The sequence below is a fragment of the Aethalodelphis obliquidens genome, unplaced genomic scaffold (genome assembly GCF_003676395.1).
Source record: "Aethalodelphis obliquidens isolate GAN/ISIS:26980383/991018 unplaced genomic scaffold, ASM367639v1 scaffold23, whole genome shotgun sequence".
NCBI lineage: Eukaryota > Metazoa > Chordata > Mammalia > Artiodactyla > Delphinidae > Aethalodelphis > Aethalodelphis obliquidens.
This window is the reverse complement of record NW_020837967.1, coordinates 11760942-11788489: the sequence shown is the minus strand read 5'-3', so window position 1 is coordinate 11788489 and position 27548 is coordinate 11760942. Positions and strand designations below refer to the sequence as shown.

The window sequence follows — 27548 nt, the reverse complement described above, 5'->3', positions numbered from 1 at the left end:
GCTAATGAAAACTATGGGCTTTGGGTGACAGGGATGTGTCAATGTTGATTAGTCAGCTGTAACAAACATAACATTATGGTGCTGGAAGGGTGATTATGGGGGAGGCAGGTGTACCCAAACTCTGTAATTTACACCTAATTTTGCTGTGAACTGAAAACTGTTTTAAAAAATAAAATGTGTGTGTGTATGAATCTCAACACCAATATCCCTCAGAATCTACTTTCTAGCCCAAGCTCTTCACTAGTGATGGAAAGGGTGGAGGAGAGACACAGGGCAGTGGATGTTGGGTTACCTACAACATGAAGCTGTGATGGAGCTCGCTCTCTCCCCCAACACACAGAGGCTCCAGACGCGAAAGAAAATGAAGAATATATTTTCCGTGCTGGGGAAAATCAAGAGCTGAAGAAGCAGAACATATTAAGAGGCCCCCAGAGTTATCATTGTTACTCAGCATCAATATTTGCCACAATGATAGTGAATTCCTTCCTAACTATGAATAGCGATACCACTGCAAATGTCTGAAATTGCATAAAGGAAGAATTTTCTGCCTTCACATAACCTCAAATAATCTAAAACATACATGAATGTGGAAACATATACAAAAATATGAAATGTTAGAGCAGTTGCTGGTCATTTCTTTCTTGTCATGAGGCCTGGAACCCAGAGAGACCCCAGAGGATAAGAGATACATTCCTCTTTTATCATCTCCAGATGGTCCTACACTATATTTCCTGGTCTGACATATCTGTGCTGGTATGGCCTCTTTTATATGCAATGTTGGGCGAGGTTATGTACTTGACCTAATTTAACGCTATTGTTCACTGACAGCTCTATTCCATATTAACTGAACTTTATTTAATAGTCAAAGAATTCCCCAAATGTTAAACACTTAACTTCTACTTTAGGGCCAATATTATTAAATAATTCCCCTTTTAATTCCTGCTTCACATTGCTTCCAAAATACATTTCCTAAAGGAAGAATCCTGTTCAAAACTGGTTCTCCAATGCCTCACAGGGTGGTCCGCTGTCCTTACCAGATTAAGGTCCACTGCCCTGTGGTTATTCAATGACCTAACTCCTGACTCAGCCTCACCTATATTCTCCCAATAAAGCCTAAAATTGCAGAGGAAATCATGACTATTTCAATTATGACTGTATTGTACTCTTTGCCGCCTGGGATGGGGCAGGAAGGAGAACGCCGTTGTCATTCCTGTGAGTGGGAAGGTTTTCACTTACAGATATCATGAGTGGGTGTTTTGGCGCCTAAGATTACATCTTTGTCTCAGTGTAGAAGGCTTGAGATGGAGAGTGGAAAGCTGTCTCTTCATCACACACCACAAATATACACAATTGAAGGAAATCTAAGAGTCTGAGGCAATCATCTGTGAGGGAATATTGCCGAATTTCAAGTACACTTTGGGGACACCTGTTTTACATGTCTCAGGCAGGTGAAAGGAGAGAGAGGCAGGTACTGAGATGGAGATATCGAGGTGGGCAGTAGAGAAGACCACTCAGGAGTTAGACGTGGTGGTCTCTCAGAGATCTCCCAGCTGTATTGTCTCAACTGCCTCGATGAAAGAGAAACTAGAGAAAGTGGCTATGATACCCCATAACTTCCAGTTAACAGGGCATTGGCACTAAACACAAATACATACAACTATGTTTAACTTCATATTAACTTCTGAGGAATATGAATAAGTAGCTTTACCTAAAGTTTGGAGTGTTCTACATGATTGAATTAGTTTTACTTTTAAAACCACATAATTTTAAGACTAATTTCTGCCTTTCTAATAAAATAATTTAAAATGTACAGCTGTATAGCTGAAACTAACACAACTATACTCCAATAAAAATTGAAAAAAAAGGAAAATACACTTGAAGTCAAAAAGAACTACTAGAAATAGTAGTTCATTCATTGCTTAATAATAAACAAAAATTGATTTATTGAGAAGATAAAAAATGCTCACTTTAATGTGTGTTGGGTTATCTTGCCCCATATGAAACCCTACATGAGGCATACCCAACTAACGTTACCTTAATTACATTGTAATCAGAAAGAGCAGAAAGGGCAAAATGCAAGATCTGGATGTTTCAGCACTTGAACTGACCTCCTAATTGATCAATCATCTGCTCCATCGGGCAGAGAAGACCAACCATGGGCCTGTCATTCCTTTAGACCCCTTTTTATCAAAAACTGGTTATTTCTCTAAACTCATGCTTTCTATTTTGACCAAGTTTATATTAGTGAAAATGACAACTCATACATATAAACCTATTTATTTACTCTTTGTTAAGCCAACAGACTTGTTTTTTGTTTTCTATTTTCCCATTTCCAACTATTTCCACGAAGAGTCTTCTCTAGGTAAAATGTTCTCATATGCCAATAAGATGCTCTCAGAAAAACTGGTCATTCTGTTGAAGTCACTTGTTTTCAATGAAAAAAGAAAAAAAAAACTTTTCTTAAAACAGATTTTTTTAGTGAAGCAGTGTCACTTTCTTATTTTATTTCTTAGGCAACAAACAAACAAGCTTGTTTTCATAAAGTCTGAATGTTTTCCAGATAACAACATATGTGTTCCAGGGAATCAGGAAACCCATAATAGAAGTAAACTTTAATAGCCCAAGAGAACAAAACAGGCCCAGATCGACCTTGGCTATTGAAAAACTCCCAGAATCCCTCAGACACACTTGGTCTGGTAAAACACTGGCCCGCTGAATATTTCCAAGTAAAAAGAAGAGAGTCAGCAAAGGTTATGATAATTTTCAAAAATGACTATATGGTAGACAAATGACTAACTCACCATACCATATTTTATTTTAAATATACATATATATTTATATACTATGGATACATAAATATATATGATTCTGTGGTAAACGTCATTGTTCATATAAAAGCATTCACCTTTAAGACAGTGTTGGGACAGTGAACTGTGGTTTATCTTCACATTCAATATGAAGAACTTGTCAAACCCAGGCTAATGGAGTATGGTTCCTACTGGGACTGATTTTTCCATGGTTGTCATTTAGATTTCTTCCCCCTAATTCAATAAAATTCCTTCCAGCCTGAAGATCAGCAGGAAACCCAATAAGAACCACCTCACAGTGTAACAGACAAGCTCCACCAGATGTAGTTAAGAGGGAATCCAGATCTTACTCCCATAAGCCTGCTTAGTATTAGCTTTTAATGCCATTTTCCAGTTTTTGTGTTTTTTCCTTCTAATCTAGTGTCCCTTCCAGGAATAAAGGGGAATTATCCCATCATTTGGCAAACTGGCAGGACTTCATGGACTCTGACTGCAATAATAGATTTAAAACCTAATAATATTCTATAAGCCGATAAGTGAATCAGGATTGACTGATAATCATTTTCATTCAGCTTTTTGTACATTCATCACTATTTGTTTAAAAATTAGGCCCATGAATCACTAACTGAATCAAAATTATAAAAATGACCCATGTGTTAAAACCATGTTCTAAATCACTTATCTACAGTGCTATATCTTTTCCGATATAAAATGCATATCTACTCTATATCATACACTTATTTCAAATTTATATTTTTATCAATCAACCTAAAGTTAAAGATACTCATACTCACTAAAATTTTCTTTAAAAGACAAGATAATGACAATGGAGATTTTTCAATGGAGAGGAACTGAAAATGACAGAAAACAAGCTACACATATCACAAAATACCATGTAAGATATATCGCAGGAGAGCTGCAAACTTAAGGCCTTAACAATCTGGAACAGAGTTTGGTTTCCTGCTGGGGATATTAAGGATAAATTCATGAAGAAGGTGGCTTTTGCTCTGCCCTTGAAAGTGAAAAAGGATTTACACAAGAGGAGATAAAGGGCAGGGCATCTCCAGCCTGAGAGCAGTAAGATTAAAGTCAATGAGATGAGAGGACAGAATATGGGACATGACTAGAGAAAGGCAAGAGGTCTTATTTTAAGGGATCATTTCATAACCAGAATCAGAGAGATAAGACAGGAGCTGCGACAAAGGATAAGAAACATATTCAGTAGGCAATTGACAGTCTCTAAGCATTTTTCTTCTTTACAACTTGTATGAATTTATGTATTTTGATTAGTCTCAGTTTTATTTCATCTCTCACCATTGGAGTATAGATGGAAAATTTATTGTTTCTGGTCAGCTTTGTAAATTGGTCCAGATGGTTGCAGAATATTCAAGCTTGATTATGATTTTTTAAAAAAGAAGAGGAATGGTCGTCAGCCAGAGGTGGCTGATGTGGAAATTAGAAATGAAAGTGTAACTTACAAGACTCTGAAGTGTAGACATATGATTTGGGCTTGGTCAACAGTATGCTTCCAACCAGCTCCTTTAATTTTAAGGGAGTGACAAAGGGACGATTAGAGATTACTCATAATGGTGGCAGGAAAGTAGATAGCCCAGCTCTGAAGGAAGTATTCACAGGCAGTGGACTTAGGTAGTTTCAACCTCTGGTTTACTCAGTCTTACTCACTTCCCACTTACTTTTCTGTCTTAGATTCTTAGTTTTACATTTAATTTTTGGAGCAATCAATATTCTTTCAATAAGCTTATTTTCTGCCTTTAAGTGAGCCCGAGTCAGGTTCTGTTGCTTGCAATAAAAAATTCTTTTTCTTATCGTGGTGAATAAGAAAAATGCAAGGTCTACTTTTCTGGAACTTACACTATAGTAGGGACTAGAAAATTAAGCCGGTAGTTACGTGTGTGTGTAAATTAGATAGGTCTGTTATGCAGCCATAACAGGGATTCCGATGAGTAATAAGAAGGCCTTGAAGTAGAGTTTGAGCTGTAAAATGGAACTGAGGGGGAAAAAAGAAGGCAGAATCTCTGGTTTCAAAGTGGATATTGAGAAAAGGATAAAGGCACTAAAAACTTGATGACATCTCTTTATGGTTCATAACCAAGAGGTTTTTGAGGCTTTTTTTAAAAATATAAACTCATACAAATGGTACAAATATCCTTATTATGAGATAAGTTTTCATTAGCAAACTCTTCATCCATTATGAGAAGTAAATATGCTCATTCTTTGCCCTGGACCACAGCCGTAGTTTTCACTCCTCTGTCTAGCTGGGAGGAAAGGAGCATCATTACCCCTGAGGCTCCTTCCTCTGACGTGTGTGTATGGCAGCCTGTTGTACTGCTTCACCAAAGCTGACTGTGTGCTTTTCTTCTCAAATACACCTTCAGTGAGGTCATACTGGCAACCTGAAATTAACCATGCTGGGGTATTTCACCAAGGAAATAGGGAAATGCTACACATCAGGGATTTTTTCCCCCTTGAGAGCTAGTCTACCAACACACCACTGAATATTTCTTATAAATATTCATTGATGGCTCAATAAGTTACTTCCATATACTCGATGCTGCCTTCAAGTCAAATGAGATCATCTTAGAACTATAGTTTTAGAGCTGAGAGAGTTTCAAATGCACTTTATAATATTTTAGGCTTCCACGTATGCATCATTATCCCAATATGTCCTTAGTTTGTAAATTCCTGGAGAGCTGGCGATAATATTATAGGCACATATGTCCTTCCAATCTAAATCCAGGGCAGCACACAGTAGATTCTCAACTTTGACTAAATGAAGGGCAGACTTACTCAAGTTCACAAATACAGCAAGTAGCAAGAAGTCTTCTGTGTCTTCCTGCAATGACATTTCTGCCATAACCCTAGATCCCTCTGAACTCCCTCCTCATTCTCTCTGGACTCTCTTCTTTTGCATGTCATTCTCTATGCCTTCCTTCTGCCTTCCTAATCCTCTTTTACAAACCAAGTCCCATATGATCATAAAACGATAGACCTGAAAGGGACTTAAGAGATTGTCTATATCATTTCCCTGATGACAAAACATGGTCTAAGGAGTTTAAATTAGTTTCTTAAAATTATACAAGTATTTAGTGATACAGTCATGATTTAGACTCATGTCTCTAAATTTTTAGTATAGTTGTCATCTTTCTATCACTCAATATAGCCACACAGAATCTATTGGATTCTCTCTGTGTCTCTCTTTGTCTCTGTCTCTCTTACCTCCCAAACAAGGGTTTGAAAATAAGACTGGAGGCAGAGTTCATTGGTGGTGGTGAAAGGAGGTACCATATGTCGATAAATTCAGTTGATGACTTTTACTTATTCATCTACTCATTTGACATATTTCTTTATTCATAGGACATGTTTATTGAGTAGCTCCTATACAACAGGACTCTGCTAGGCATGCAGAATACATCACTGAAGATGATATAAATGACGAAGATGATGAAAACAGACAAATATCTCCATCTTTAAATAATTTGCATTCAAGAGAATAGACCTGTCCTGGAAATGCTCCAGAGTAATACTTGCTGCTCAAATTCAGAGATGTGAAACAAGAATGAACATCTCTATTCCAGAATGACGTGAGAGCCACTGTCGTTTAGCAGTGATAATAGAACAAGGAGAACTTGTGGCTGCTTATTCCCCTTGAATGCCTTATGAATTTCATTATTTGTCTGGCACCTTGCTAGTTACTCTCATTTTATACTTACCAAGTCAATTTAAAAAAGGATGCCCTAGGATAATATTTCTTTTCTTTGCATTCACTTCCTGAAGATCATTTTCTTTCAATTTAACAAAAAAATCTAGTTGGAAAGTTTGTTCATAAAGTGAATCCCTAAAACTGGAGTTTTCTTAGATGTAAAATCCACAGCAGGATCCCTTGTTATTTACTGTGTATTTACATAATGGAGCATCAGACTCAGTACATTTCATCTAGGAATGTTAATTAGTAGAAGACAAGATGTTGCAGAATTATTCTTAGGTTTTTTTTGCGTGAAATAGTTAATGCTTTACGAAACAAAAGTAAAGTCATGGATGTAGAAAACAAACTTATGGCTACCAGGGGATAAGTGGGGGGAGGGATAAATTGGGAGATTGGGATTGACATATACACACTACTATATACAAAATAGATTACTAATAAGAACCTGCTGTATAGCACGGGGAACTCTACTCAATACTCTATAATGGTCTGTGTGGGAAGAGAATCTAAAAAAAAAAAAAAAAGAGTGGATATATGTATATGTATAACTGATTCACTTTGCTGTACACCTGAAGCTAACACAACACTGTTAATCAACTACACTCCAATAAAAATTTTTTAAAAAATTAGTTACTGCAACTCTTTTCAGGAAAGGCACATTTCCTAAATCTTGATGATAATCATTTCATGGATAAGAAAAACGGGGTCAAGTGGGTAGTAAGTGTTTTAATGACAATTTGAACCCAGTTCTTGGTTATAAAGTAGACATCAGTGTTCCCAGTTGTACTCGTTTCCTAGGGATGCCATAACAAAATACCAAAAACTGGATGGCTTAAAATGATAGACATTTATTCTCTCACAGTTCCATAGGCCAGAAGTCTGAAATTCAAGGTGCTCACAGAGACACACTATCTCTGAAGGCTCTAGGGGAGAACCCAGTCCATTCCTTTCTCTTAGCTTCTGGTTTTCCTGGCCATCCTTGTCATGCCTTTACTCAGAGATGCATCACTTCAATCTCTGCCTCCTTCATCACATGATATTCTTCCTGTGTGTCTGTTGCTGTGTCCCTTCTCCTCTCCTTAGAATGACACCAGTCATATTATATTAAGGGCCAAGCCTACTCCAGTATGACCTCCTCTTAACTCGCATCTTAGTTACATCTGCAAAGACCTTACTTCCAAATAAGTTCACATTTTGAGGACCTGGGAAGGCCACGGATTTGGAGGAGGACACTATTCAACCCAGAACACCAAAATAATCTGCTTCCTACCTATCATTCCCCTTCCAGCTGTGTCTACTGGTATTTGCCCCCTTATTAGACTCCTGCAAAAAATTCTGTAGATATGCACCATATCTTCAAGTATGCTACATTTTCTCACTCACTGTTGCTTCAAATACTGTACAATGTCTTGTATAGTTTTAAAGGCAGCAATGTCCTACCAGCCCTGTAAAATGTTTCTTCACCAGGGAGAAAAATGTGTTCCTTCTTGTTTCAAATTATAGAACAAAAATAGAAAACACCTTCCACCCTGGAAACTCACATGGTTAAAAAACCAGACTCTATGAAAATAAATGCATTTCTCTGCCGACTCAGAATTGCTGGGGATGCTTTATTGCATCAAGGATGTCTCCATTCAGAAAATGTTTCCCTGGGAAACCTGAAGTAATTAAAGGAAGGATAGAGAAGTAATAACACAGAAACTAAAGATCTGTGGGGTAGGGGAGGGGTCGCCATTATAGGGCAATCTTCTAAATGGAAAGAAAACTACAGGTAACTTATGGTGACAAATGCTGCAGTTCTACATCCCTTCATCTTATGGGAGAGTGCATCTTATAGAGGGTGTGTGGGGAGAATGGTCAAAACAACGAAAACACCTAATATGAGGTTGAAATGAAGTTGAGAGTTTTTAATCTTAGGATGCTGTTTTTAATCTTAGGATGTTAATCTGGACATCAGAAAATGTAATATGCTAAATGTAAAAATCTGGATGTCTTATTATAGATTTGGAGAATATTATCTAAGTTAATTTAGCTTGCTTAGTTCACTTGAATCGAGACTGAGCTAATTAAGGAAAGATGGAAGCAGCAAGTATTCAATAGTTTTGATGGTAGAGAATTTTTCACATTCTCTGAGAGCTGAATGAAGAAGGACACACATAGATGAATACTGGAAACATTTATCTAATCTTTCTCTTGCTTTGTTCAACAAATATTCATTGTAGAAGGCCGTGTACCACCTGAATTTTAACATTTTTTTACAACTATATTCCATTGGAAAACTGTGTCCCATCCTGGGCATTTTCATTCAATAAAAATAGAATATTTGGAGAGAACTTCATTGAAATTTGATCAGTTTTAAATTTTATGTGACAATAATGCTCCTTTATACAGTATTACTAGGAAATGAAGTTTTCCTTGCTAAGGGCTAACACTTCGAAGACCATTTTTACCAAACGTTTTGGAGGCATAGATATATAATTGCTATTTTTTTCTTTTTAAAAAACCTTTAAAAATTCCATGTGAGGAGAGTGACATCAGAAAGATGGTAGAATAGGAGGTCCCTAGCTCACATCCCTCCAACCCCAAACAACAAACTAGCAGTCACCCATGGACAAAAGTGCCTTCGTGGGAGCGTTAGGATCCTGGCAGGAGTTGTGAAACTCTGGTGAAGCCCAAGACCAGGGAGAGCTGCTTTGAGAAGGGAGGCCCATGCTCTGGTGGCAGGTTCACTGAAAGTGGTCCTGGATACAGACCAAGAGTAGCCCCATTTCCCAGTGGACTCAGCTACAGCCATGCTTGGCCACACTTCCACAACCAGCCCAACATGCCCAGAGGTGGGGGAGGACCCATGCCTGTCTGTGCCCCATTAGGAGGCCGCCTGACCTTGGACTTGACTGAAGATCCTGCAGCAGCCCTATGACCCAGTTCCAGCCCTGCTCTACTGCATTCCAGGAGTTAGTCCTGCCTACACACATTTGTGCCCCTGGAAGCAGGCCCGCTGACGTCAGTCCTGGCTGTGGACCCTGGAGCTGTCCTGTGACTAGTTCCAACCCTGCTCTGCCACGGTTCAGTTCCTGCTCCCTCAGCAACCAGGAGGAGCCCTGTGTGTACTCCCAGTCACAGGCCTGCTGGCTTCAATCTGACCATGGTCCCTGAGGCGGCCTAGTGACATGGCTTGAATCCCACATCATGTGATTCCCAGAGAACAAGAGAGAAAGAGAAAAAGGCAGAAAGTTTACCTAGAGAAATAATGGCCAAAAACATCCTAAATCTTGGAAAGGATATAGAAATCCAGACTCATGAAGCTCAAAAGTGCCCAAACAGGGCTTCCCTGGTGGCGCAGTGGTTGAGAGTCCGCCTGCCGATGCAGGGGACACGGGTTCGTGCCCCGGTCCGCGAAGATCCCACATGCCGTGGAGCGGCTGCGCCCGTGAGCCATGGCCGCTGAGCCTGCACGTCCGGAGCCTGTGCTCCGCAACAGGAGAGGCCTCAGCGGTGAGAGTCCCGCGTACGGGGAAAAAAAAAAAAGTGCCCAAACAGGATCAACTCAAAGGAGTCTACCCGGATACACATTATAATTAAATCATTAAGAGTCAAAGAAAAGAAAGAATTTTGAAAGCAGCAAGAGCAAAGTAACTTGCCACATACAAAAGAACCTCCATGAGGCTATCAGCAGATTTCTCAGCAGGATTTTTCAAGGGATTTTTTCCTGAGACGAACGGTGACAAAAATAATTTGGTTGCAGTTACAGGCACATTTGGAGGAAGGGAAGAGAAAATTAAGCAAGTTCATTATAAACGGGCTCTATTTTCTGTTCAAAGGATATAAGAACATTGGCAGAGTGAAGAAAGTTCGAGGAAGAGACGAGGATTTGAGGATTGTTGTAGAAAAGTAGCGCCAGGGAATGGTCCTAAACCTGCATCTGGGACTGTTGGGAGTCCAGCTAACGTGATAAGTTGACATTTTTAGTGGTCCCAATGAGTATGACCAGTAGCAGTTTGGAAAATGCAAATGGCTACGGCTACTGTTAAGTCAATTTCAAAGACTGATAAAGCCATTATACGGAACATGAGCTAGATACTTGTATCTATTCTACAGGAATGGTCTGATAAATAAATGTGTTAATACTTGCAAAGTACTTAGCAGAGTTCCTGGAACATAATTAGGACCCAAATTTATGTTAAAATGAAAAAAAGAGGACAGAATTCAAAGTGCTTGATTAAGAATGGCATTGAGGTGTTAGATCATTAAATCTGAGACCATTAGGGGAAAAGTATAAAAAGCTTGTTTTATGGAAAAAAACAGGAAACATTGCAAATCTAGAGTTGTATTTTTTCTTATTACTTACATTGGAAAACAGGTTTAGGAGGAGTAGAAGACATAAATGTAGAAGACATAATGATTATAGTTTTCAAAAAGTAGAAGACATAATGATTCTAACATATTTTTTAACTCTAAATTTTCAGAGGGGATGATAAAGTTCAGAATATAACTATGGGAGTTGGTTAATGAGGAAAAATATTTATGAAAGTTACTAGAATTTAAGAGGCCAATGTTTCACACAGTTTGATTCACCTGGAGGTTGAGATTGCCCAGGATTTAGAATCCAGTGGAAAACCATGAGAAAAAGAACCCAGATGTGTGGCTTTAAAAGAGAAGAAAAGTTTGAATAAAGGCTGTAAGAACAGAATTTTGAAAGAGGCATGGAGTAGTCTGAAAGGCAATGACCCTACTCTCTAATGTTGATAACGTGAAGAATTTATAAGAGAGCAAATAGCTACTTAAGTGGAAGCATCTTAAACATTAGAAATTCAGATTTCAGTTAAGGGGATGATTTCTAAGAAAAGGAGTTACTGACAAGATTTTTTTTTCTTTATGCAATAGAATCAGAGTTCTAGATTGTAGTGTAGAAACAGAAGGGAAATGGCCCAGGGAAAGGGAAAAGCTAATATGGATGGAAAAGACAGTCTGGAAGATGACAGGTGAACAGAGGAATCTTTACCTCGTGCAGTTGTTGTGAACCTTTGGAAATAAAGAAAGTAGACAATAAAGCTATACTGATGGAACTAAATTTTCTCTGGGTTTCTTAAAGAATTTTAGTCTAAGCTATTCTGCTGCCTAGAGGATATGAAAATTTCATGATAAAGTTTCATGGGGAGAAAAACTTTACCTCCGGCAGTACATACTGTTCTTTCTACAATGTATGAGTAGGACCGGATGTGAAAAGAAGTGCAATGCCTCAGAAATTCCCCATTTTTCTATATTCAGATATTTAAAACAATCCTTGAACATCCCATTTTCTGAAGGGATGGCTTACCTTCAAATCTACATTCTGGGGTAAAGGAGATGTCATCAAGGGCAATAAAGATGTTCTCTTTTCCGCTCAGATCAGCTTCAAATGCCACCTTAAATGGACTGTTACTGGAGAGAGGTACATGTCCATACATCCAACCGGTTCTTTTATTGCCAATCACTGACCACACCAGGATGCTTAGTCCAGATTCCTCAACAGTATACACCTAAAAATGGGGAAGAAAAAGAAACAGAGAAAAATCAACTCTTCATTGTTTGGAAGTTAGAGGCATATGGGCATCCAGGTGGTTGTTGAAAGAATGGAATCTAGCAATGCGACAGCTCAATAATAATACTTTTAATCATCCTTGATGTACAATCTGTTCTATAACATAGTGGGCAAGATCCAGCTTATACTCAGGCAAGGTGTGGTTATAAAGTGAGACTATGGATGTTATATTTCCTTTGGTGAGTTAGACCTTTGTTTAGTTTTGACATATCGATTTCCGTGTACCAAATTAGACATGGCCCCAAACTGTAACTATCTCAAGTATCTAAAAAGCTGGCGGAGGTGTACAACTAGAATTTTTCACCACTTAAAAAAACTTCATCCATCTCGACTAAGGTGTGTTACTGTAGAAAATCCTCATAGTAAATGAATATGAGAGTAAACAAGTCATTTCAGGAACCAATCTGTGGAAAATATTGAACATTTTGACAGACAGAAAATCTATCTGAATTAACTAACGTCAATATTCAGGACTTTTTAAAGTATAAGGACTAACAGATTCAAAAGGAAGAGAAATAGAAATAGAGCTTGTTTTGAAACCAACCACCATGACAAGTTCTGATCTTTTTTTAAACAATAAAAACAATTCAGAACAAAACAAAAACAGACATTTCCTAGCGCTCTTCAAAAAAATCTATTTAAACCACAAAAAATAAAGTTGAAAAGATACTTTCCTACATTTTTCTGCACCAAAATTTTATGATTACCATTTCCTTAGTTGCTATACATATGTATAATATATACATATATATTATACATATATAATGTACTTTTAAGGTACTTCAGCAATCACTTATACAATCCTTTCTTTTACACGGGAAAAATAAGACTCAGAGTAAAGAATACTCATGGATAGTAATTTTCTTCTATCGCAATATTCTTTTTCTTCAATGACATTTCCCTTTACTGAAAAATCTTACTTCCTCACTTTTTTCTTAGTGTCAAAATTTATCTACAGATAATTTATCCTATAAAAACCTATCCAAAATTTATACTATTAGAAGGAGAGGACAATATCACTCATTCTGTTACACATGATATTATATTGACATTCTAGGAGTCTTACCAAAAACCACTAAATAATTCAGACCAGAAATTAAGCATACTGCCAATGTGCACTACTACAAAAAGTCTAAGGTCAAGTCAGAAATCCAACTCTTAATGGACATTAAACATAATACCAAAAATAAATCAAGATGACAGACTAAAAAAAAAAAAAAGAAAAGAAAAACTTGCCTGAAGCTTGGAAACCTGAAAAGTGAGACTTTAACACCAACATTTTGGAAAAGCAGACAGTTCTTAAGTAAAAATTACCTTTCATATTTGATTTCTTGAAAAATAAAATAAGCTAAGATTCAATATGAAAGGAATTCGGGTCAGTTGACTGTTTTCTGTCTCACACATAAGCAAACACTCACTCCAAAGAGTCTTCAGGTCCAAGATTTAGTGAATACTTAGTTTTCAAATTCATACAAATTTTCCCCATTTTTTAAAAGTTAAAAAGAAATATGTATGAAGCTTCTGACTGACCTTGATAACAGGACAACTCTACAAAATCAAACTAAGTTGAGCCCTCCTTTTGCATTAATCCTGGATAACATCACAGAGATTTAAAAAGAAATAGCTTTATTTTATTTATTTTATAACTCTTTTTCTGGGAAAATCATCTCAGAAAACCAAATTTCATGAAAATATATCACAACCCTTTCTGGTTTTATCCAAAACTCTAGCATACGTGTGTTTTATTTATTAATGTATCATTTTTATTGTTTTAACACTTCATTTTATTCTCTGCTTTCAGTCTTTTTAATCTTCAATCGATCCTACATGCTCTTGACAGACTCCCTTTCCTTCCATTCTCCTTTTACTCTACTTCTCAAAACCCCACCATGACATCTCCTGGCCATCCCTCTTGTACCCTCTCATCATGAGCATTAACTCTCCAATATATGTCACCCTATTTTTATCCCATTATTTCATCCTACTACAGTCCAAATTAATTCTGGTTCAGTTTACTAACTCACTACTTAATTTCAACAAAACTTTTTGACAAGTTCATTAGTTGTTTCAATAGTAATATATATTTATGGAACCACCAGTGTATTAAATTGAACAATTGCATGTCATGTAAAGTGATTTTTGTAGCCACAATGGCCAACGGAAAAACTAGAAGAATCATTTATGGACTCCTTTTAATGCTGGATTTTATTTATGGCCAATGGGCCACCCACTAAAGACTAAAATTATGGTATGTATTTTTTGCCTTTCAACAGAAATAATACTCACTGTCTCCTGAGACTTTTTTTGTGTGTATGTATATGATAATGCTCAGCAAAGTATTTATTTTAAAAAACTTTTAAACAACTATCACTTTTTTTTTTGCGGTACGCGGGCCTCTCACTGTTGTGGCCTCTCCCATTGCGGAGCACAGGCTCCGGACGCACAGGCTCAGCGGCCATGGCTCACGGGCCCAGCCGCTCCGCGGCATGCGGGATCCTCCCAGACCGGGGCACGAACCCGTGTCCCCTGCATCGGCAGGCGGACTCTCAACCACTGTGCCACCAGGGAAGTCCTAAACAACTATCACTTTGAAAAATTAAAGTGGCTAATGTCTTCAAAGCTAATTAATTCTAAATTTGTTTCTAATTTTGTATTTTAATACACAAATTTTACTGAAAAGCAATTCATGTGGCAATAATAACATTATTTGAAATAGCTTTATAAAAATCAACTGCTAGATAAATAATCTGGTTACTTCTACTTTGATATTCTACATTTTGGTTGAACACTCACCATTAATATAATAATTGTTAACATTATATACTGTAAAACAACCATTGTTACCATGATTTTTATTATAAAAGCAAAATGTATTCAAAGAACATATAAAGATATAATGAAGTTTATGTATTGATATTATAATCAAGTTTATATTATATTCAAAGGTGATATTATAATCCAAGCTTATAATGTAGGGTAGGAAAAACTTAAAGAGAACTTGCTAAATGAAAAACATAGATAGAATAAAATAATATTATACCATTTAAATACAAATATTATAACATTAACCAGTTAAATTTATGTCAAGGATTTGAGAAAGCAACTCCTCAGCATTTGTTTAGAATGAACATTCCTCTGGAGGAGAACACTCAGCAACAGGTAATAGAAAATATGGGTGATGATGATTAAATTCCAGAAGAGTATGGCTCTTAGAGACCAGCTTCCTCAACAATATCCATGTATCTAAGTTGTCCAGATAAAGAATTAAAAGAACTCGACCAGTAGCTTTTCCTAAAGTTCCTCTCCTGCAACTAGTCAGTCTCCAGGTTCCTGAAACACTGAAGGCAGGTCCCAGTGCTGATTTAGAGACTCTGAATGGACACTTTTGGATAATGGAAACATTTATCCATTTCATCACATACTTAGCTCATTAAAGTTAGGGTGTAAAATGTATCAGTGAGAGGAAACCTTGGCTTTACTTGGCCCTCAGTTAACTCTCAGCTGTTCTGCTAGGTGTCTGCTCTTTAATCACTACTGATAGGGCAAAGCAATGAACTGAACTGTGCTTAATCCTTAGCAGTGCACAATTTATCATGGTTTCATTTGAAAACACTCAAATTTTATATGAGAGGAAAGAAAATAATCAAAAGTAATGAAAAGGGAAATTTCCCTCAAAAGGGAGTTTATAGGCTTTATATTCATTTAATAAAGGATAGAAATAACAATAATATTGCCCATATTAATAAAATTTAGAACATTCACATATGTTATGTTATATGAACACTACCACATGTGTAGATGTAGGGTAAGACTATTAACTTCCCTTAACAGATCTGGGGTTAGAAATCTGGGGTAGAGAGAGGTTAAACAATTCATTACATGTGTACAGCACAGACCTCTAGTCTCCAGGACAGCAATGTAAGGAGCTTGAAATTGTTACTCTAGTCCTCACGACAAGAGAAAAGCTGAATAAACTGAAAATCAACAACTCTTCTTAAATTCTTCAGTGAATTGAGGTCACAGAGCAATCATAACTGCTGCCTCCAAAATTGGAGAGAGAGACAGGCAGATGCTGAGAATCACAACTTACTAAAACAGAAACCAAGGGACAGAAACCCCTGTGGGGACCAGTAATGAGGTCGAAAAGCCTAAACTGTAGTTGATGAATTGCTGGAGACTCACTGTGGACAAGTTTGAAAGTTAAAAAATCTTGAGTGGCAGGGGTCAGTGGGGAGGATCTCCAAACTTTTGTGAGTTAGACCTCCAGGAGTCCTATCAGGTCCTCACAGGGAAAAATCGCAGAAAAATTTCCCTCAATTTTTTGGCAGGAGGAGGGGAAAATATACCCAGAAATATACCTAGAGCATTCTGTTCTTCTCAGCAAGGCCTACCCGCAAGACAAATTATTTAAAAAGAGCTTAACTGACTAGGTTCATCAGAGCCTAACTGAATTGGGGAAAAGAAAATACCCAACTCCAGCGCCTGGTAGTTTTCCATGCAGGGGGAAATTACCAATTCAGCTCCCTCTAGTCTTCCTGTATTACCTAAGGAGTGAAAAAAGTAAAAATCTGAGGGGAAATTATAAAGAATAAAACCCAGGGGTAGTAAAGGACTCACTAAAAGACTGAGACCTAATTGTAGCCCTACAGAGAGCCTTCTCTCACCCCACAACTTACCAACATATATGTAGGGCTTCTATGTAATAATACGGGAATTCAACTTAAAGAACAGTACATTGTAGACCTTATTTAGGAAGAAATCTCTCTGGAAACCCAAAGACAGCAGAGGAGACAAAAACAAGGACAAAAGGGAAAATTAGAGCCCTGATCCTACAGCTAGAGCAAACAGCAAACACAGCTTAACCTCTAGCCAGATGAACATAAAACCTCATACTAAAGGCCTAATTTTTACCCAGTATATCATGTTAGGCTGTCAAGGCACAGACTAAGCATCAGAACCAGATTTAGGTATGGTGGAGATGTTGAAATTATCAGACAGGAAATTTAATACAAGTATGATTAATAAGCTAAGGGCTCTAATGGAAAAAGTGGACAACATGGAAGAACAGATGGACAATGTAAGCAGAGAACTGGAAACTCTAAGAAAGAATCAAAAGGAAATGCTAGAAATTAAAAAAAAAACACTCTAACAGAAATGAAGCATACTTCTGATGGGCTCATCAACAGACTGGACACAGCAGAGGAAAGAATCAGTGAGCTTGAAAATACATCAATAGACAATTCCAAATCTGAAATGCAAAAAACAAACAAATAAAAGAATGGAACAGACTATCCAAGAATTGTGGAATGGTTATAAAAGGTATAACATGCATAAGGTGAATACCAGTAGGAGAAGAAAGAAAGAACAGAAAAAATATTTAAAGTGATAATAAATGATATTTTCCCAAACTTAATGATAGACAACAAACCATGGATCCTGGAAGATCTGAGAACATCAACATGATAAATACCAGCACTAAAATTTATCTACACTGAGGCACATGATATTCAAACTTCAGAGAATCAAAGGTTAGAGAGAATCTATCTAATGAAAGAAGCCAGGGGGAGAAAACAACTTATAGAGCAGCAAGGATAAGAATGACATCAGACTTCTCTTCAGAAAACATGCCAACAAGAAGACAGTGAAACAAAATATTTAGAGTGACGAAAGAAAAACTCCAACCTGGAATTCCATATCCAGCAAAATTATCCTTCAAAATAAAGGAGAAAGAAAGATTTTCTCAGACAAATAAAAATTGAGGAAATTTTTTGCTAGTAGATCTGTCTTGCAAGTAAAGTTAAAAGAAGTTCCTTAGAGAAAAGGAAAATGATATGGTCAGAAAATCAGATTACATAAAAAAAAGAAGCGTGTTAGAGAAGGAATAAATAAACGTAAATAAAATATTTTACTTTTCTCATTATTAATTGATGTAACAGATAATAGTTTAGTCAAAATAATAATAACAAGAATGTATTCAGTGATTTTAGCTTTTGGGCAAGTGAAATGTATGGCAGCACATTATAAGAGAAGGGAGGGAGGAATTGAGAATACTGCGTACTTGCAATACTCATGAAGTGGTATAGTGTTATTTGAAAGTGGACTTGGATTATTAGTAAATGCATGTCGCAAACTCATGGGCAAACAATAAAAAGGCTTTAAAAAGAAGACATGCTAAGAGAAGAGAAAAAAGGACTCATAAAAAATGCTCATTTAAAACAAAGGAAGCAAAAAAGAGTATAAGACACATGCACACAAAAAGAACAAAGTTAACAAATGTAAAACAGTAACAGATATGCTAGGTATTGACTCAACCATCAATAATCACTTTAAATGTCTGTTTTCTAAATATACCAATTAAAAGACAGAGATTGTCAGAGTAGATTAAAAAACAAGACTCAACTATGTATTGTCTATAAGAAACTTAAGTTAAATATAAAGACACGGGTAGATTAGAATTAAGAGGATGGAGAAAGATATACCATGCTAATACTAATGAACAGAAAGCTGGAAAAGCTATATTAATTTTGGGCAAAACAGACTTCGGAGAAAGAAAACTATCATGGATGAAGAGGGCATTACACAATGAGAAAGCGGTCAATTCTCTAAGAAGACAACAATCCTGAATGTGTATGCACCCAACAACAGAACATCAAAACTAGAAAAGTGGTACAACTGCAAGGAGAAGTAGATGAATCCACTCTTACAGTTGAAGACTTCAACATCCCTCTATAAGTAACTGACAGAGCGGGAGGCATTAAATCAGTAAGGGCAGAGTTGAACTGAATAACATCAATCAACTAGATCTAATTCATTGGTAGACTACGTCATCCAGAAACAGCAGAATACACATTCTTCTCAGACTCATAGGGAACACTCACCAAGATTGAAGACATCTGGGTCATAAAACACACTATAGCAAATTTAAAAGAATAGAATCATGCAATGTATTCTTTCAGATCACAGTGGAGTTTAACTAGAAATAAGTAACAGGAAAATAGCTGAAGAAAAAGGCCAAATACTTTTGAGATTATACAACACGCTTCTCAATAAAACATGGGTTAAAGAAGGAGTCACAAGAAAAACTAAAAGTATTTCAAACCAAATGAAAATGGAAATATAATCAAAGTTTGTGGGATAGCGAAGCCATGTTTACAGGGAAATTTCACAGAATTAAATTCATAAAGTAGAAATTAAGAAAGATTTAAAATCAATAATTTAAACTGGTCCTTGGAAGGGAACGATAAAACTGATAAACTTCTAGCTAGGTTACCTAAGGAAAAAAAGAGAGAAGATACAAATATAAATATCCGAAATGAAAGAGTAGCCATCATCATTGATCCCCTGAAAGAATAATAAAGGGTTATTAATTATTAACAACTCCATGCCCACAAATTTGATAATCTAGATGAAATTGATCAATTCCTTGAAAAGCACATCTATGAAAACTCACACAAGAAAAGCAGATAATGTGAATAGGCCTTTATCTATTAATGAAATTGAATCAATCATTAATAAACATTCCAAAAGAGAAAGCAATAAATCCAGATGGGTTTGATGGTGAATTCTACCAAAATTTTAAGGAAGAAATGGTATCAACTCTCTACAGTTGTATCCAGAAAATAGAAGCAGAGGAAACATTTCCAAATTCATTCCATGAGACCAGCTTTACCCTAATACCAAAATCAGACAGAGACTACTAGAAAGGAAAACTATAGGCCAATATCTTCCATGAACATAAATGCAAAAATCCTCTACAAAATATTAGCAAAATGAATCCAAAAATGTATAAATGAATTATACACAACCATGAGGTAGAATTTATTTCAGGTATGTTAAGTTGGTAAACATTAGAAAATTGATTAATGTAATCTATCGTATCAGCAAGCTAAAGAAGAAAAATCATACAATTTTATCAATAGATGCAGAGAAATCATATGACAAATTTTAACATCCATTCATGATAACAACTCTTAAGAAGCTAGGAATAGAGGGGAACTTCCTCAACTTGTAAAGAATATCCTACAAAAAACCTATAGCTAATCTCATTCTTATTTTTATGTCACCAGTTTTTATTTTTATTTTTTAATGAAGAACATAGATGTTTTATGTTCTGAGTCCTGTTTTTCATTGTCATCACACATTCATTTACCATTTCATTCATTCAGTTAATAAATATTTATTGAGTTTTGGTTAAGTACCAGGCATTGTTTCACGTACAGCAGAAAAATCTTAGCTCAGTCTTACAGTCTTACCATAGTAGTTAATTTGTGCTATCCAACTTAGATACTTATAAGCTTCTTTTTCAATATATTTAAAGTTAAATATATTTTTTTTCAATATGTGTCTGAAATTGGAGTTCTTTAAATCACTTTTGCCTGTATATGGTGAGAAACTGGAGACTTTCCTGTTCAGGTCAGGAACAAAGAAGGATGTCTGCTTTCACTGCTTCTATTAAACACTGTACTAGAAAACTGACATAATGCAATAAGAGAAGAAAAGAAAATAAGAGGTATACTGATTATAAAGAAATAAAAATGCTTCTGTTTGCAAGTGACATGACTGTCTATGTAGAAAATTTCAAAGATGCAACAACAATGAAAAAACTCCTGAAACTAATAAGCAATTATAGCAAGGTTGTAGGATACAAGGTTAATGTACAAAAGTCAATTATTTTCTTATATTCCAGCAATGAACAGTTGGATTTGAAATTAAAAACATAATACCATTTATATTAGCACTGAAAAAAGAAATATAAATGTAAAAATGTAACAATAAAGTACATGGTCTATATGAAGAACACTATAAAACTGATGAAAAAACTATCTAAGTAAATGGATGATATTCCATGAGGAAGACTCAACATTGTCCAGATGTAAGTTCTTCCCTACTTGATGTATAGATTGAATTCAACCCCAGCCAAAATCTCAGCAAGTTATTTCAGGGCTATTGACAAATTCTTTCTAAAGTTTATAAGGAAAGTTAAAATACTTAGAATAGCCAACACAATATTGAAGGAGAAGAACAAAGTCAGAGGAGTGACACTACCTGACTGCAAGACTTTCTACAGAGGTACATTAATTAAGACAGTGTGGTACTGGTGAAAGAATAGACAAATTGATCAAAGGAACTGACTATAGAGCCCAAAACAGACCCACATAAATATGGTCAACTGATCTCTGGCAAAGGAACAAAGGCAATTCAATGAGGAAGGTTAGTGTTTTCAACGAATGGTATTAGAACAACTAGATCCACGTGCAAAAAAGTGAATCTAGATTCAGAGCGTCCATGTTTCACCAAAATTAACTCGAAATGGTTCACAGACCTAGATGTCAACTGCAAACTATAAAACATCTAGAAGATAACATAAAAGAAACTATAGGTGATCTTGAGTTTTGCAATGACTTTTTAGATAGAAAACCAAAATCATGAACCATGAATGAAAAAATTGGTAATTGGACCTCAATGAAATTAAAAGCTTCTGCTCTGTGAAAGACACTGTTATAGGTATGAAAAGATGACCCAGAGATTGGAGAAAATATCTTAAAACACATATCTGATAAAGGACTATTACAAAACATACAAAGTACTTTTAAAGCTCAAAAATAAGAAAACAAACAACCCAATTTAAAAATACACAAAATGTCCAACAGATACCTCACTAAAGAAGCAATACAGGTGGCAAATAGGCATAGGATAAAATGTTCAACGTCATACGTCATCAGAGAAATACAAATTAAAACAATTATAACACATATGAGAATGGCTAAAATCCAAATCACTGAAAATACCAAATTTTCTCAAGGAGCAACTGGAACTCTTTTTCATTGATGGTGGAAATGCAAACTGGTACAGCCACTCTAGAACACAGTCTGGCAGTTTCTCACAAAACTACACACATCCTTTCCACATGATTCAGCAACTGCACTCCTTGATATTTACCCAAAGGATTTGAAAACTTATATCCACATAAAACCCTCCATATTAATGTGTATCGCACCTTTATTTATAATTGTCAAAACTTGGAAGCAACCAACAGGGTTTTCAACAGATGAATAGTTAATCCATACACTGGAATCTTATTCAGTGATAAAAACAGAAGTGAGCTATCAAGCCACAAAAAAGACATGGATAAACGCATAAGTGAAAGAAGCCAATCTAAAAGGGCTACAGACTGTATGATTTTAACTATATGAATTTCTGGAAAAGATAAAACTGTGGACACAGTAAAAAATGATCAATGGTTACCAGAAGTGTGGCAGAGGTAGGGAAGGATGAATAGATTGAGCCCAGGGGAATTTTAGGGCAGTGAAACTATTCTGTATGAAACTGTGGGTACACATCATTATACATTTGTGAAAACCCATGGAATGTACAGCATGAAGAGTGGACCTTAATGTAGACTATGGACTTTAGTTAATAATAAAGAGCTAATATTGGGTCATCGACTGTAACAAATATACTAGAGTAATGCAAGATGTTAATAATAGCGAAAACTTGGAGCTGGGGGTAATGAGAGTGGGTACTGTATACAGGAACCGTCTGGGCATTCTGCTCAGTTTTTCTGTAAACCTAAAACTGCTAAAAGAAATAAAGTCTATGAATCTAAAGAATATTTTTAAAAACCCAAAATATTCACAGTAGAGAATGACTGAGCTAGTGTGGAATTTTCCTGATTTGCTTTGATTCACTCAATTTCCTATTCTGTTGGAAAAAAACAATTGCCTCATCCATTTCAATGCCAATTAAAGCAATTATTCAAATGGTCACTTGGTCTTCTAAACACATTTACTCACCCTCTCTTTCCTCCCTACCCTCTTTCCATCACACTTTCTATTTCCAATTTTGGACATTTAAAAAAGTCAAGTGGCACATCGCCTCTAAGCTTGCCAATGTCAGCTCCTTTTCCCAACTCCCTCTTTAAGACCAAGCTCCTTTGCCTGATCAGAGGCAAGAACTATCAAAGTACCAGGTATATTAAGCTATCAAAGGAGGCGCTTAAGAACTCAGTAATAGCAACTTTCTAGAACTGGGTCTCACAACAAAGGTAATAAAAATGTCCTTCCAATGGTATGAAGGTTTTTTCAAGACCTCTCCCCATTCCCTTTCCTCTGTGTCTTCTTGCTCTCTCCTCCCTCCCTGTGCTCTAGCCACAAGACTCCCTTGCCCATCTCCCTAAACCCCATGAACACTCCTGACTTGGGTCTTTGTACTGTTTTTTTCTCTCTGTCTGTTCTCCCACTCCGGGCGCTGTATCTGCATGGCTCACAGCCTCACCTCCTTCAAGCGTTTGCTCTAAGCTTACACCCTTAAAGCGGCTCACTCTGCCCATACCCAGCCCGACCAATCCTCTTACACTACTTTACTTTGTCACAGAGTCTTGAAAAAGAGTACTCAGCTTACTCACTGATCTCATTTCCTGCTGTTTAATGGGAGTTTCCCCATTATGACATAAATTCTACGGGAGCAGGGAGTTGTCTGTTTTGTTTATTTATGTATGCCTGGAACACTGCCAGGTACATAATAGGGGCTCAGTAAACATTTGCTAAAGAATGAAAGAATGAAAAAGCTAAAGATTTAAGAACTTTGGAGTTGGACAGGATCTTGGAGATCATCTAGTCAAAAACTTTACAGGGCCTAGAGACCAAGTAACTTGCTGACCGGTGGTGGAAGCAGAAGTAGCATTCTCATTGTTTCTCACTGCACAAGTTCTACTTTGGCAAATTCATCATTTTATCTGATAAAGAAACCGTACCTACTTATAAAAATCAGGATTATTCAGGTACTGCCGTGAGAGCTAGCAATACCCTAATCGCTGTTTCTTACAAATAGTTCCTTGTTCGCACTAAAACATCACCACAATTTTCTTTCTGGGTTAGGCAGTCAGTGAGTTATAAATAAGCTATGGTGTCTTAAAATTTAAAAATACACCATAGGTACGTAGGAGAATGGATGATTTAAAAAAAAAACAAAACCTTAGAACGTCAGAATTTGAACTGCAGAACCATCTACATTTCAGCTCTGTCCCTGAAGGCTGAGGAAATAGATCACTCTTTTTTTCTTTGCCTTTCTCATTGGAGATGGGAAAAAGGGAATCCAGTTTGTTCTGTAACATCTCAGAGCAAATTAAATGAGTTCACTGACATGAAAACCCTGTTCAAACTATAAAGGACCAGCCAGATTGGCTGGTGAATATTTGTGGTAAAAGGAGGAATTTCTGGTCCCTCTTTCATATTTAAAAAGCATATAACTTTCCTTCAGGGTTTTACCTCCCTATAAATAAGAAGGCTGAACAGTGTTATGGTCAGGGGCTAGGACCCAGATTCTAATCCTGGCTCTGCCAATACTAACTGGATGTCTTAGGCTAAATTATGTAACCTTTTCAAGCTTTGACTTCTCTTTTGTTAAATGGAAGAAATATTGATATCTTCCTGATATGTCTGTTATTAGGTTTAAATTAAAATAATGTCTATAAAGTATCAAGACTAAATACATTTCCTTTTTATTATTATTTAAGAGCTTGCTATTACATATCATATATCATCCATTCAGAAAAAAAGGGTTAATATAGTAGGATGAGTCATGTTAATAAGAAAGTTAACTAGGCAATTTCACCATAACGAGCTGACACATTCACGGGATTTAAAAAAAATGATTTCAGGGCACAATTTCAGATTTTTCAGATTTTTTACAAATGCATCACTAGGGTGCTTGTAAATCAGGGGAATGAGAACCAGAGAGCTTTAGAAACTCTGTAAGTTTCTAGTCATTAGCAACTTAGAAAGCTGGGTCTAGGACATAGGTTTCCAGTTGATTGTCTTTCCTGAACATCACTAGTTTGCAAAAAACATCACTGGCTGTATCAGAAGAAGAAGAGCTGAGAAAAATTACAGCTACTATGCATGTGGAAATTGAAGTGGCTGACTTGTATTTAGCTCTACAACATTAACTTAACATTCTTTGAAAGAGACAGACTATTTAGGAGTAATCAGACATAAAGCACCAACCAAATATTTCTCAATAGTAGAATGACCTGTGTAGCATTCAGTGTTAGCCTGATACCTCCATGTTTTTTCTCCCAACTAATCACTGTACAGACTACCTTCAAAATGCCTTCAAAACATCTTCTCTCAAAATGAAGGAAATTTTAGACTGTAAAACAACAAACAGAAAAAAAAAAGGGAGTTTACTTTTTTTAGTGTATTCTGCAGAATTGTAAATATTTGGAAAAATGGTTCCTGGTTCTGACGGCTAACTAAAAACATATGTTTACTTATATACCTCAAGAACGTTCCACTGCAAAGACAGGAAAAATACTGAAAGAAATCCACAGAAGCACAGGAAACTTAGGAGCACATCTACCAACATACAAAAATAGTAAGGACTTTCTGGAAGTTTTAAACCAAATGGAAACTGTTGGTTGAAATTACATAAACAAAACTGAGGAACTTGCAAACAGCTACAGGTGAAAAAAAGACCAACAAAAAAGTGACTGTTCGCAGTGGAATTCTGGAATAACTCTAAGAGGTGGACAGCATAGAGAAGAAGCTATGCATGTGTCACTAGCTCATAATTAATCAAAGGACTCCATAAAAAGCCACATCAGTCCATATGTTAGGAGTTACTGATGCAGGCATTCATACCTAGGACACACAGGTGGATAAATACTGCTGGCGTGGGAGATCTGACACGGGAGTTTTCACGAAAGGGCACTGAGACCAAAGAAGTGAGGTGGTGGCCTTGTGGCTGCCACAAAGTACTTGTACTTCCCTCGACAAATAAACAAGCCAGCAGTACATCAGAAATGTAAGTCCACTAGAAAATGCATCTCCTTCTTTACACCAGAGCAATAAAACTGGAGATCTTGAATTAGAATGCATATTCACCGCTAGGAAAAGAAAATTTCTTACTTGGTCTGATACAATAAAATACACATGGTAATATTATCCAATCTAGACGCATCCACATATAGGAATAGAAAACCAATAGTAAGTAACCTGACAGTTGAGGAAAATTCTGAAAGACAGGAATTAAATTGAGACCAGTACTGAACACCATGAGAACAACTGCTAATAGGATAAATGGGGAAATATATAAAGAAATGTAATTAATTCCCTTGAGAGATTCAAGTGTCCATCATATCTATAAAATAGAACAAACTAATATGAAAAAGAAGCATTCAGAGTTCTTGGAAATTAACGAAATGACTGCTGAAGTAAAGCCCCCAGAGATGAACGGCATAGCAGCATCGATACAGATTAAATTTCACAAAGTGAACTGGAAAACGGAACCAAGTGATCCTCCCAAGACCACAGTGTCAGAGGACCAAGAGATGAAAACTTTGAGAATATATGGTAGGGGATAGCAAGGATAGATCCAGAAGTTTCCACATCAGTCTAATAGATGTCTTTAGAAGGAAATAATTAAATAAATTACAGATGAAAGCCTCCCGGAGGTGAAAACTGATGAGAGCCCATCAAATTCCCAGGAGAATTTATCAACTCCAAGGATTAAAAGAATATTTTACCCACTTCCTGCGAGAAAAGTAGGACGTGTGAAAATCCTGGAGGAGAAATAATCAGTCAGACAGCTGTCTTCTACATGGCAGATAGACACTGGACATTAGAATACAATGCAGGAGTGCTTTCAATTACTTAAGGAAAAATAATTTTGAACCTAGAAGTTCATACCCAAACTATCTTTCCAGTATGGATCCATGATATGTTTCTTTCAGCCAATCAGGAACTCAAAAAGCTTACCAGCCATGCACTGTTTCCGAAGTACCTATGAATAAAACGTGCTATGGGTTGCATGTGACCCTCCAAAGTTCATATGTTGAACCCTAAACCCCAGTACTTTAAAATGTGACTGTATTTAGAGATAGAGCTTTTAAAGAGGTAATTAAATTAAAAGGAGGCCCTTAAGGTGAACCCTAATCCAGTCTTGCTGGTGTCCTCATAAGAAGAGGAAATTTGTACATTGGAGGAGATAAGAAAAATGCACCCACGTAGAGGAAAGACCAGGACATGATGAGAAAGCAAACATCTGCAAGCAAAGGAAAGAGGACTCAGAAGAAATCAAAACCTCCGACTCCTTGATCTTGGACCACCAGCTTCCAGAACTGTGAGAAAATAAACGTCTCCTGTTTAAGCTGCCCACTTTGTGATATTTTGTTATGGCAGCCCTGAGCAAACTGATATACATATCAAACAAAAAGAATCCAATATAGCGGACTGCAGAGGAATTAATAAAGAGTAGTGAGCAAAGGTAACTGTAAAACATATAGTCTTACTTGATAATTATATACCGGTGAGGTCTAAGGCATTTTAAAGAATACGACTACCAGGGGAGTAGATGAATTATTTACACCATGACTCTAATGTTCCAACAAACTTTAGTAAGTCATAGAGTTGTTTCGGAGGATGAGCCAGGTCAGTAA

The 27548-nt window shown here is 36.5% G+C and overlaps 1 protein-coding gene across 1 annotated transcript in view; it reads right to left on the bottom strand.

Moving 5' to 3' along the window:
* Window positions 1-27548, bottom strand: part of MALRD1 (MAM and LDL receptor class A domain containing 1) — a 604410-nt gene that overhangs the window by 113085 nt on the left and 463777 nt on the right. The window contains exon 34 of the mRNA XM_027121490.1: window positions 11849-12050. Coding sequence (XP_026977291.1) covers window positions 11849-12050 — 202 coding nt within the window. The remainder of the gene's footprint in view (window positions 1-11848; window positions 12051-27548) is intronic.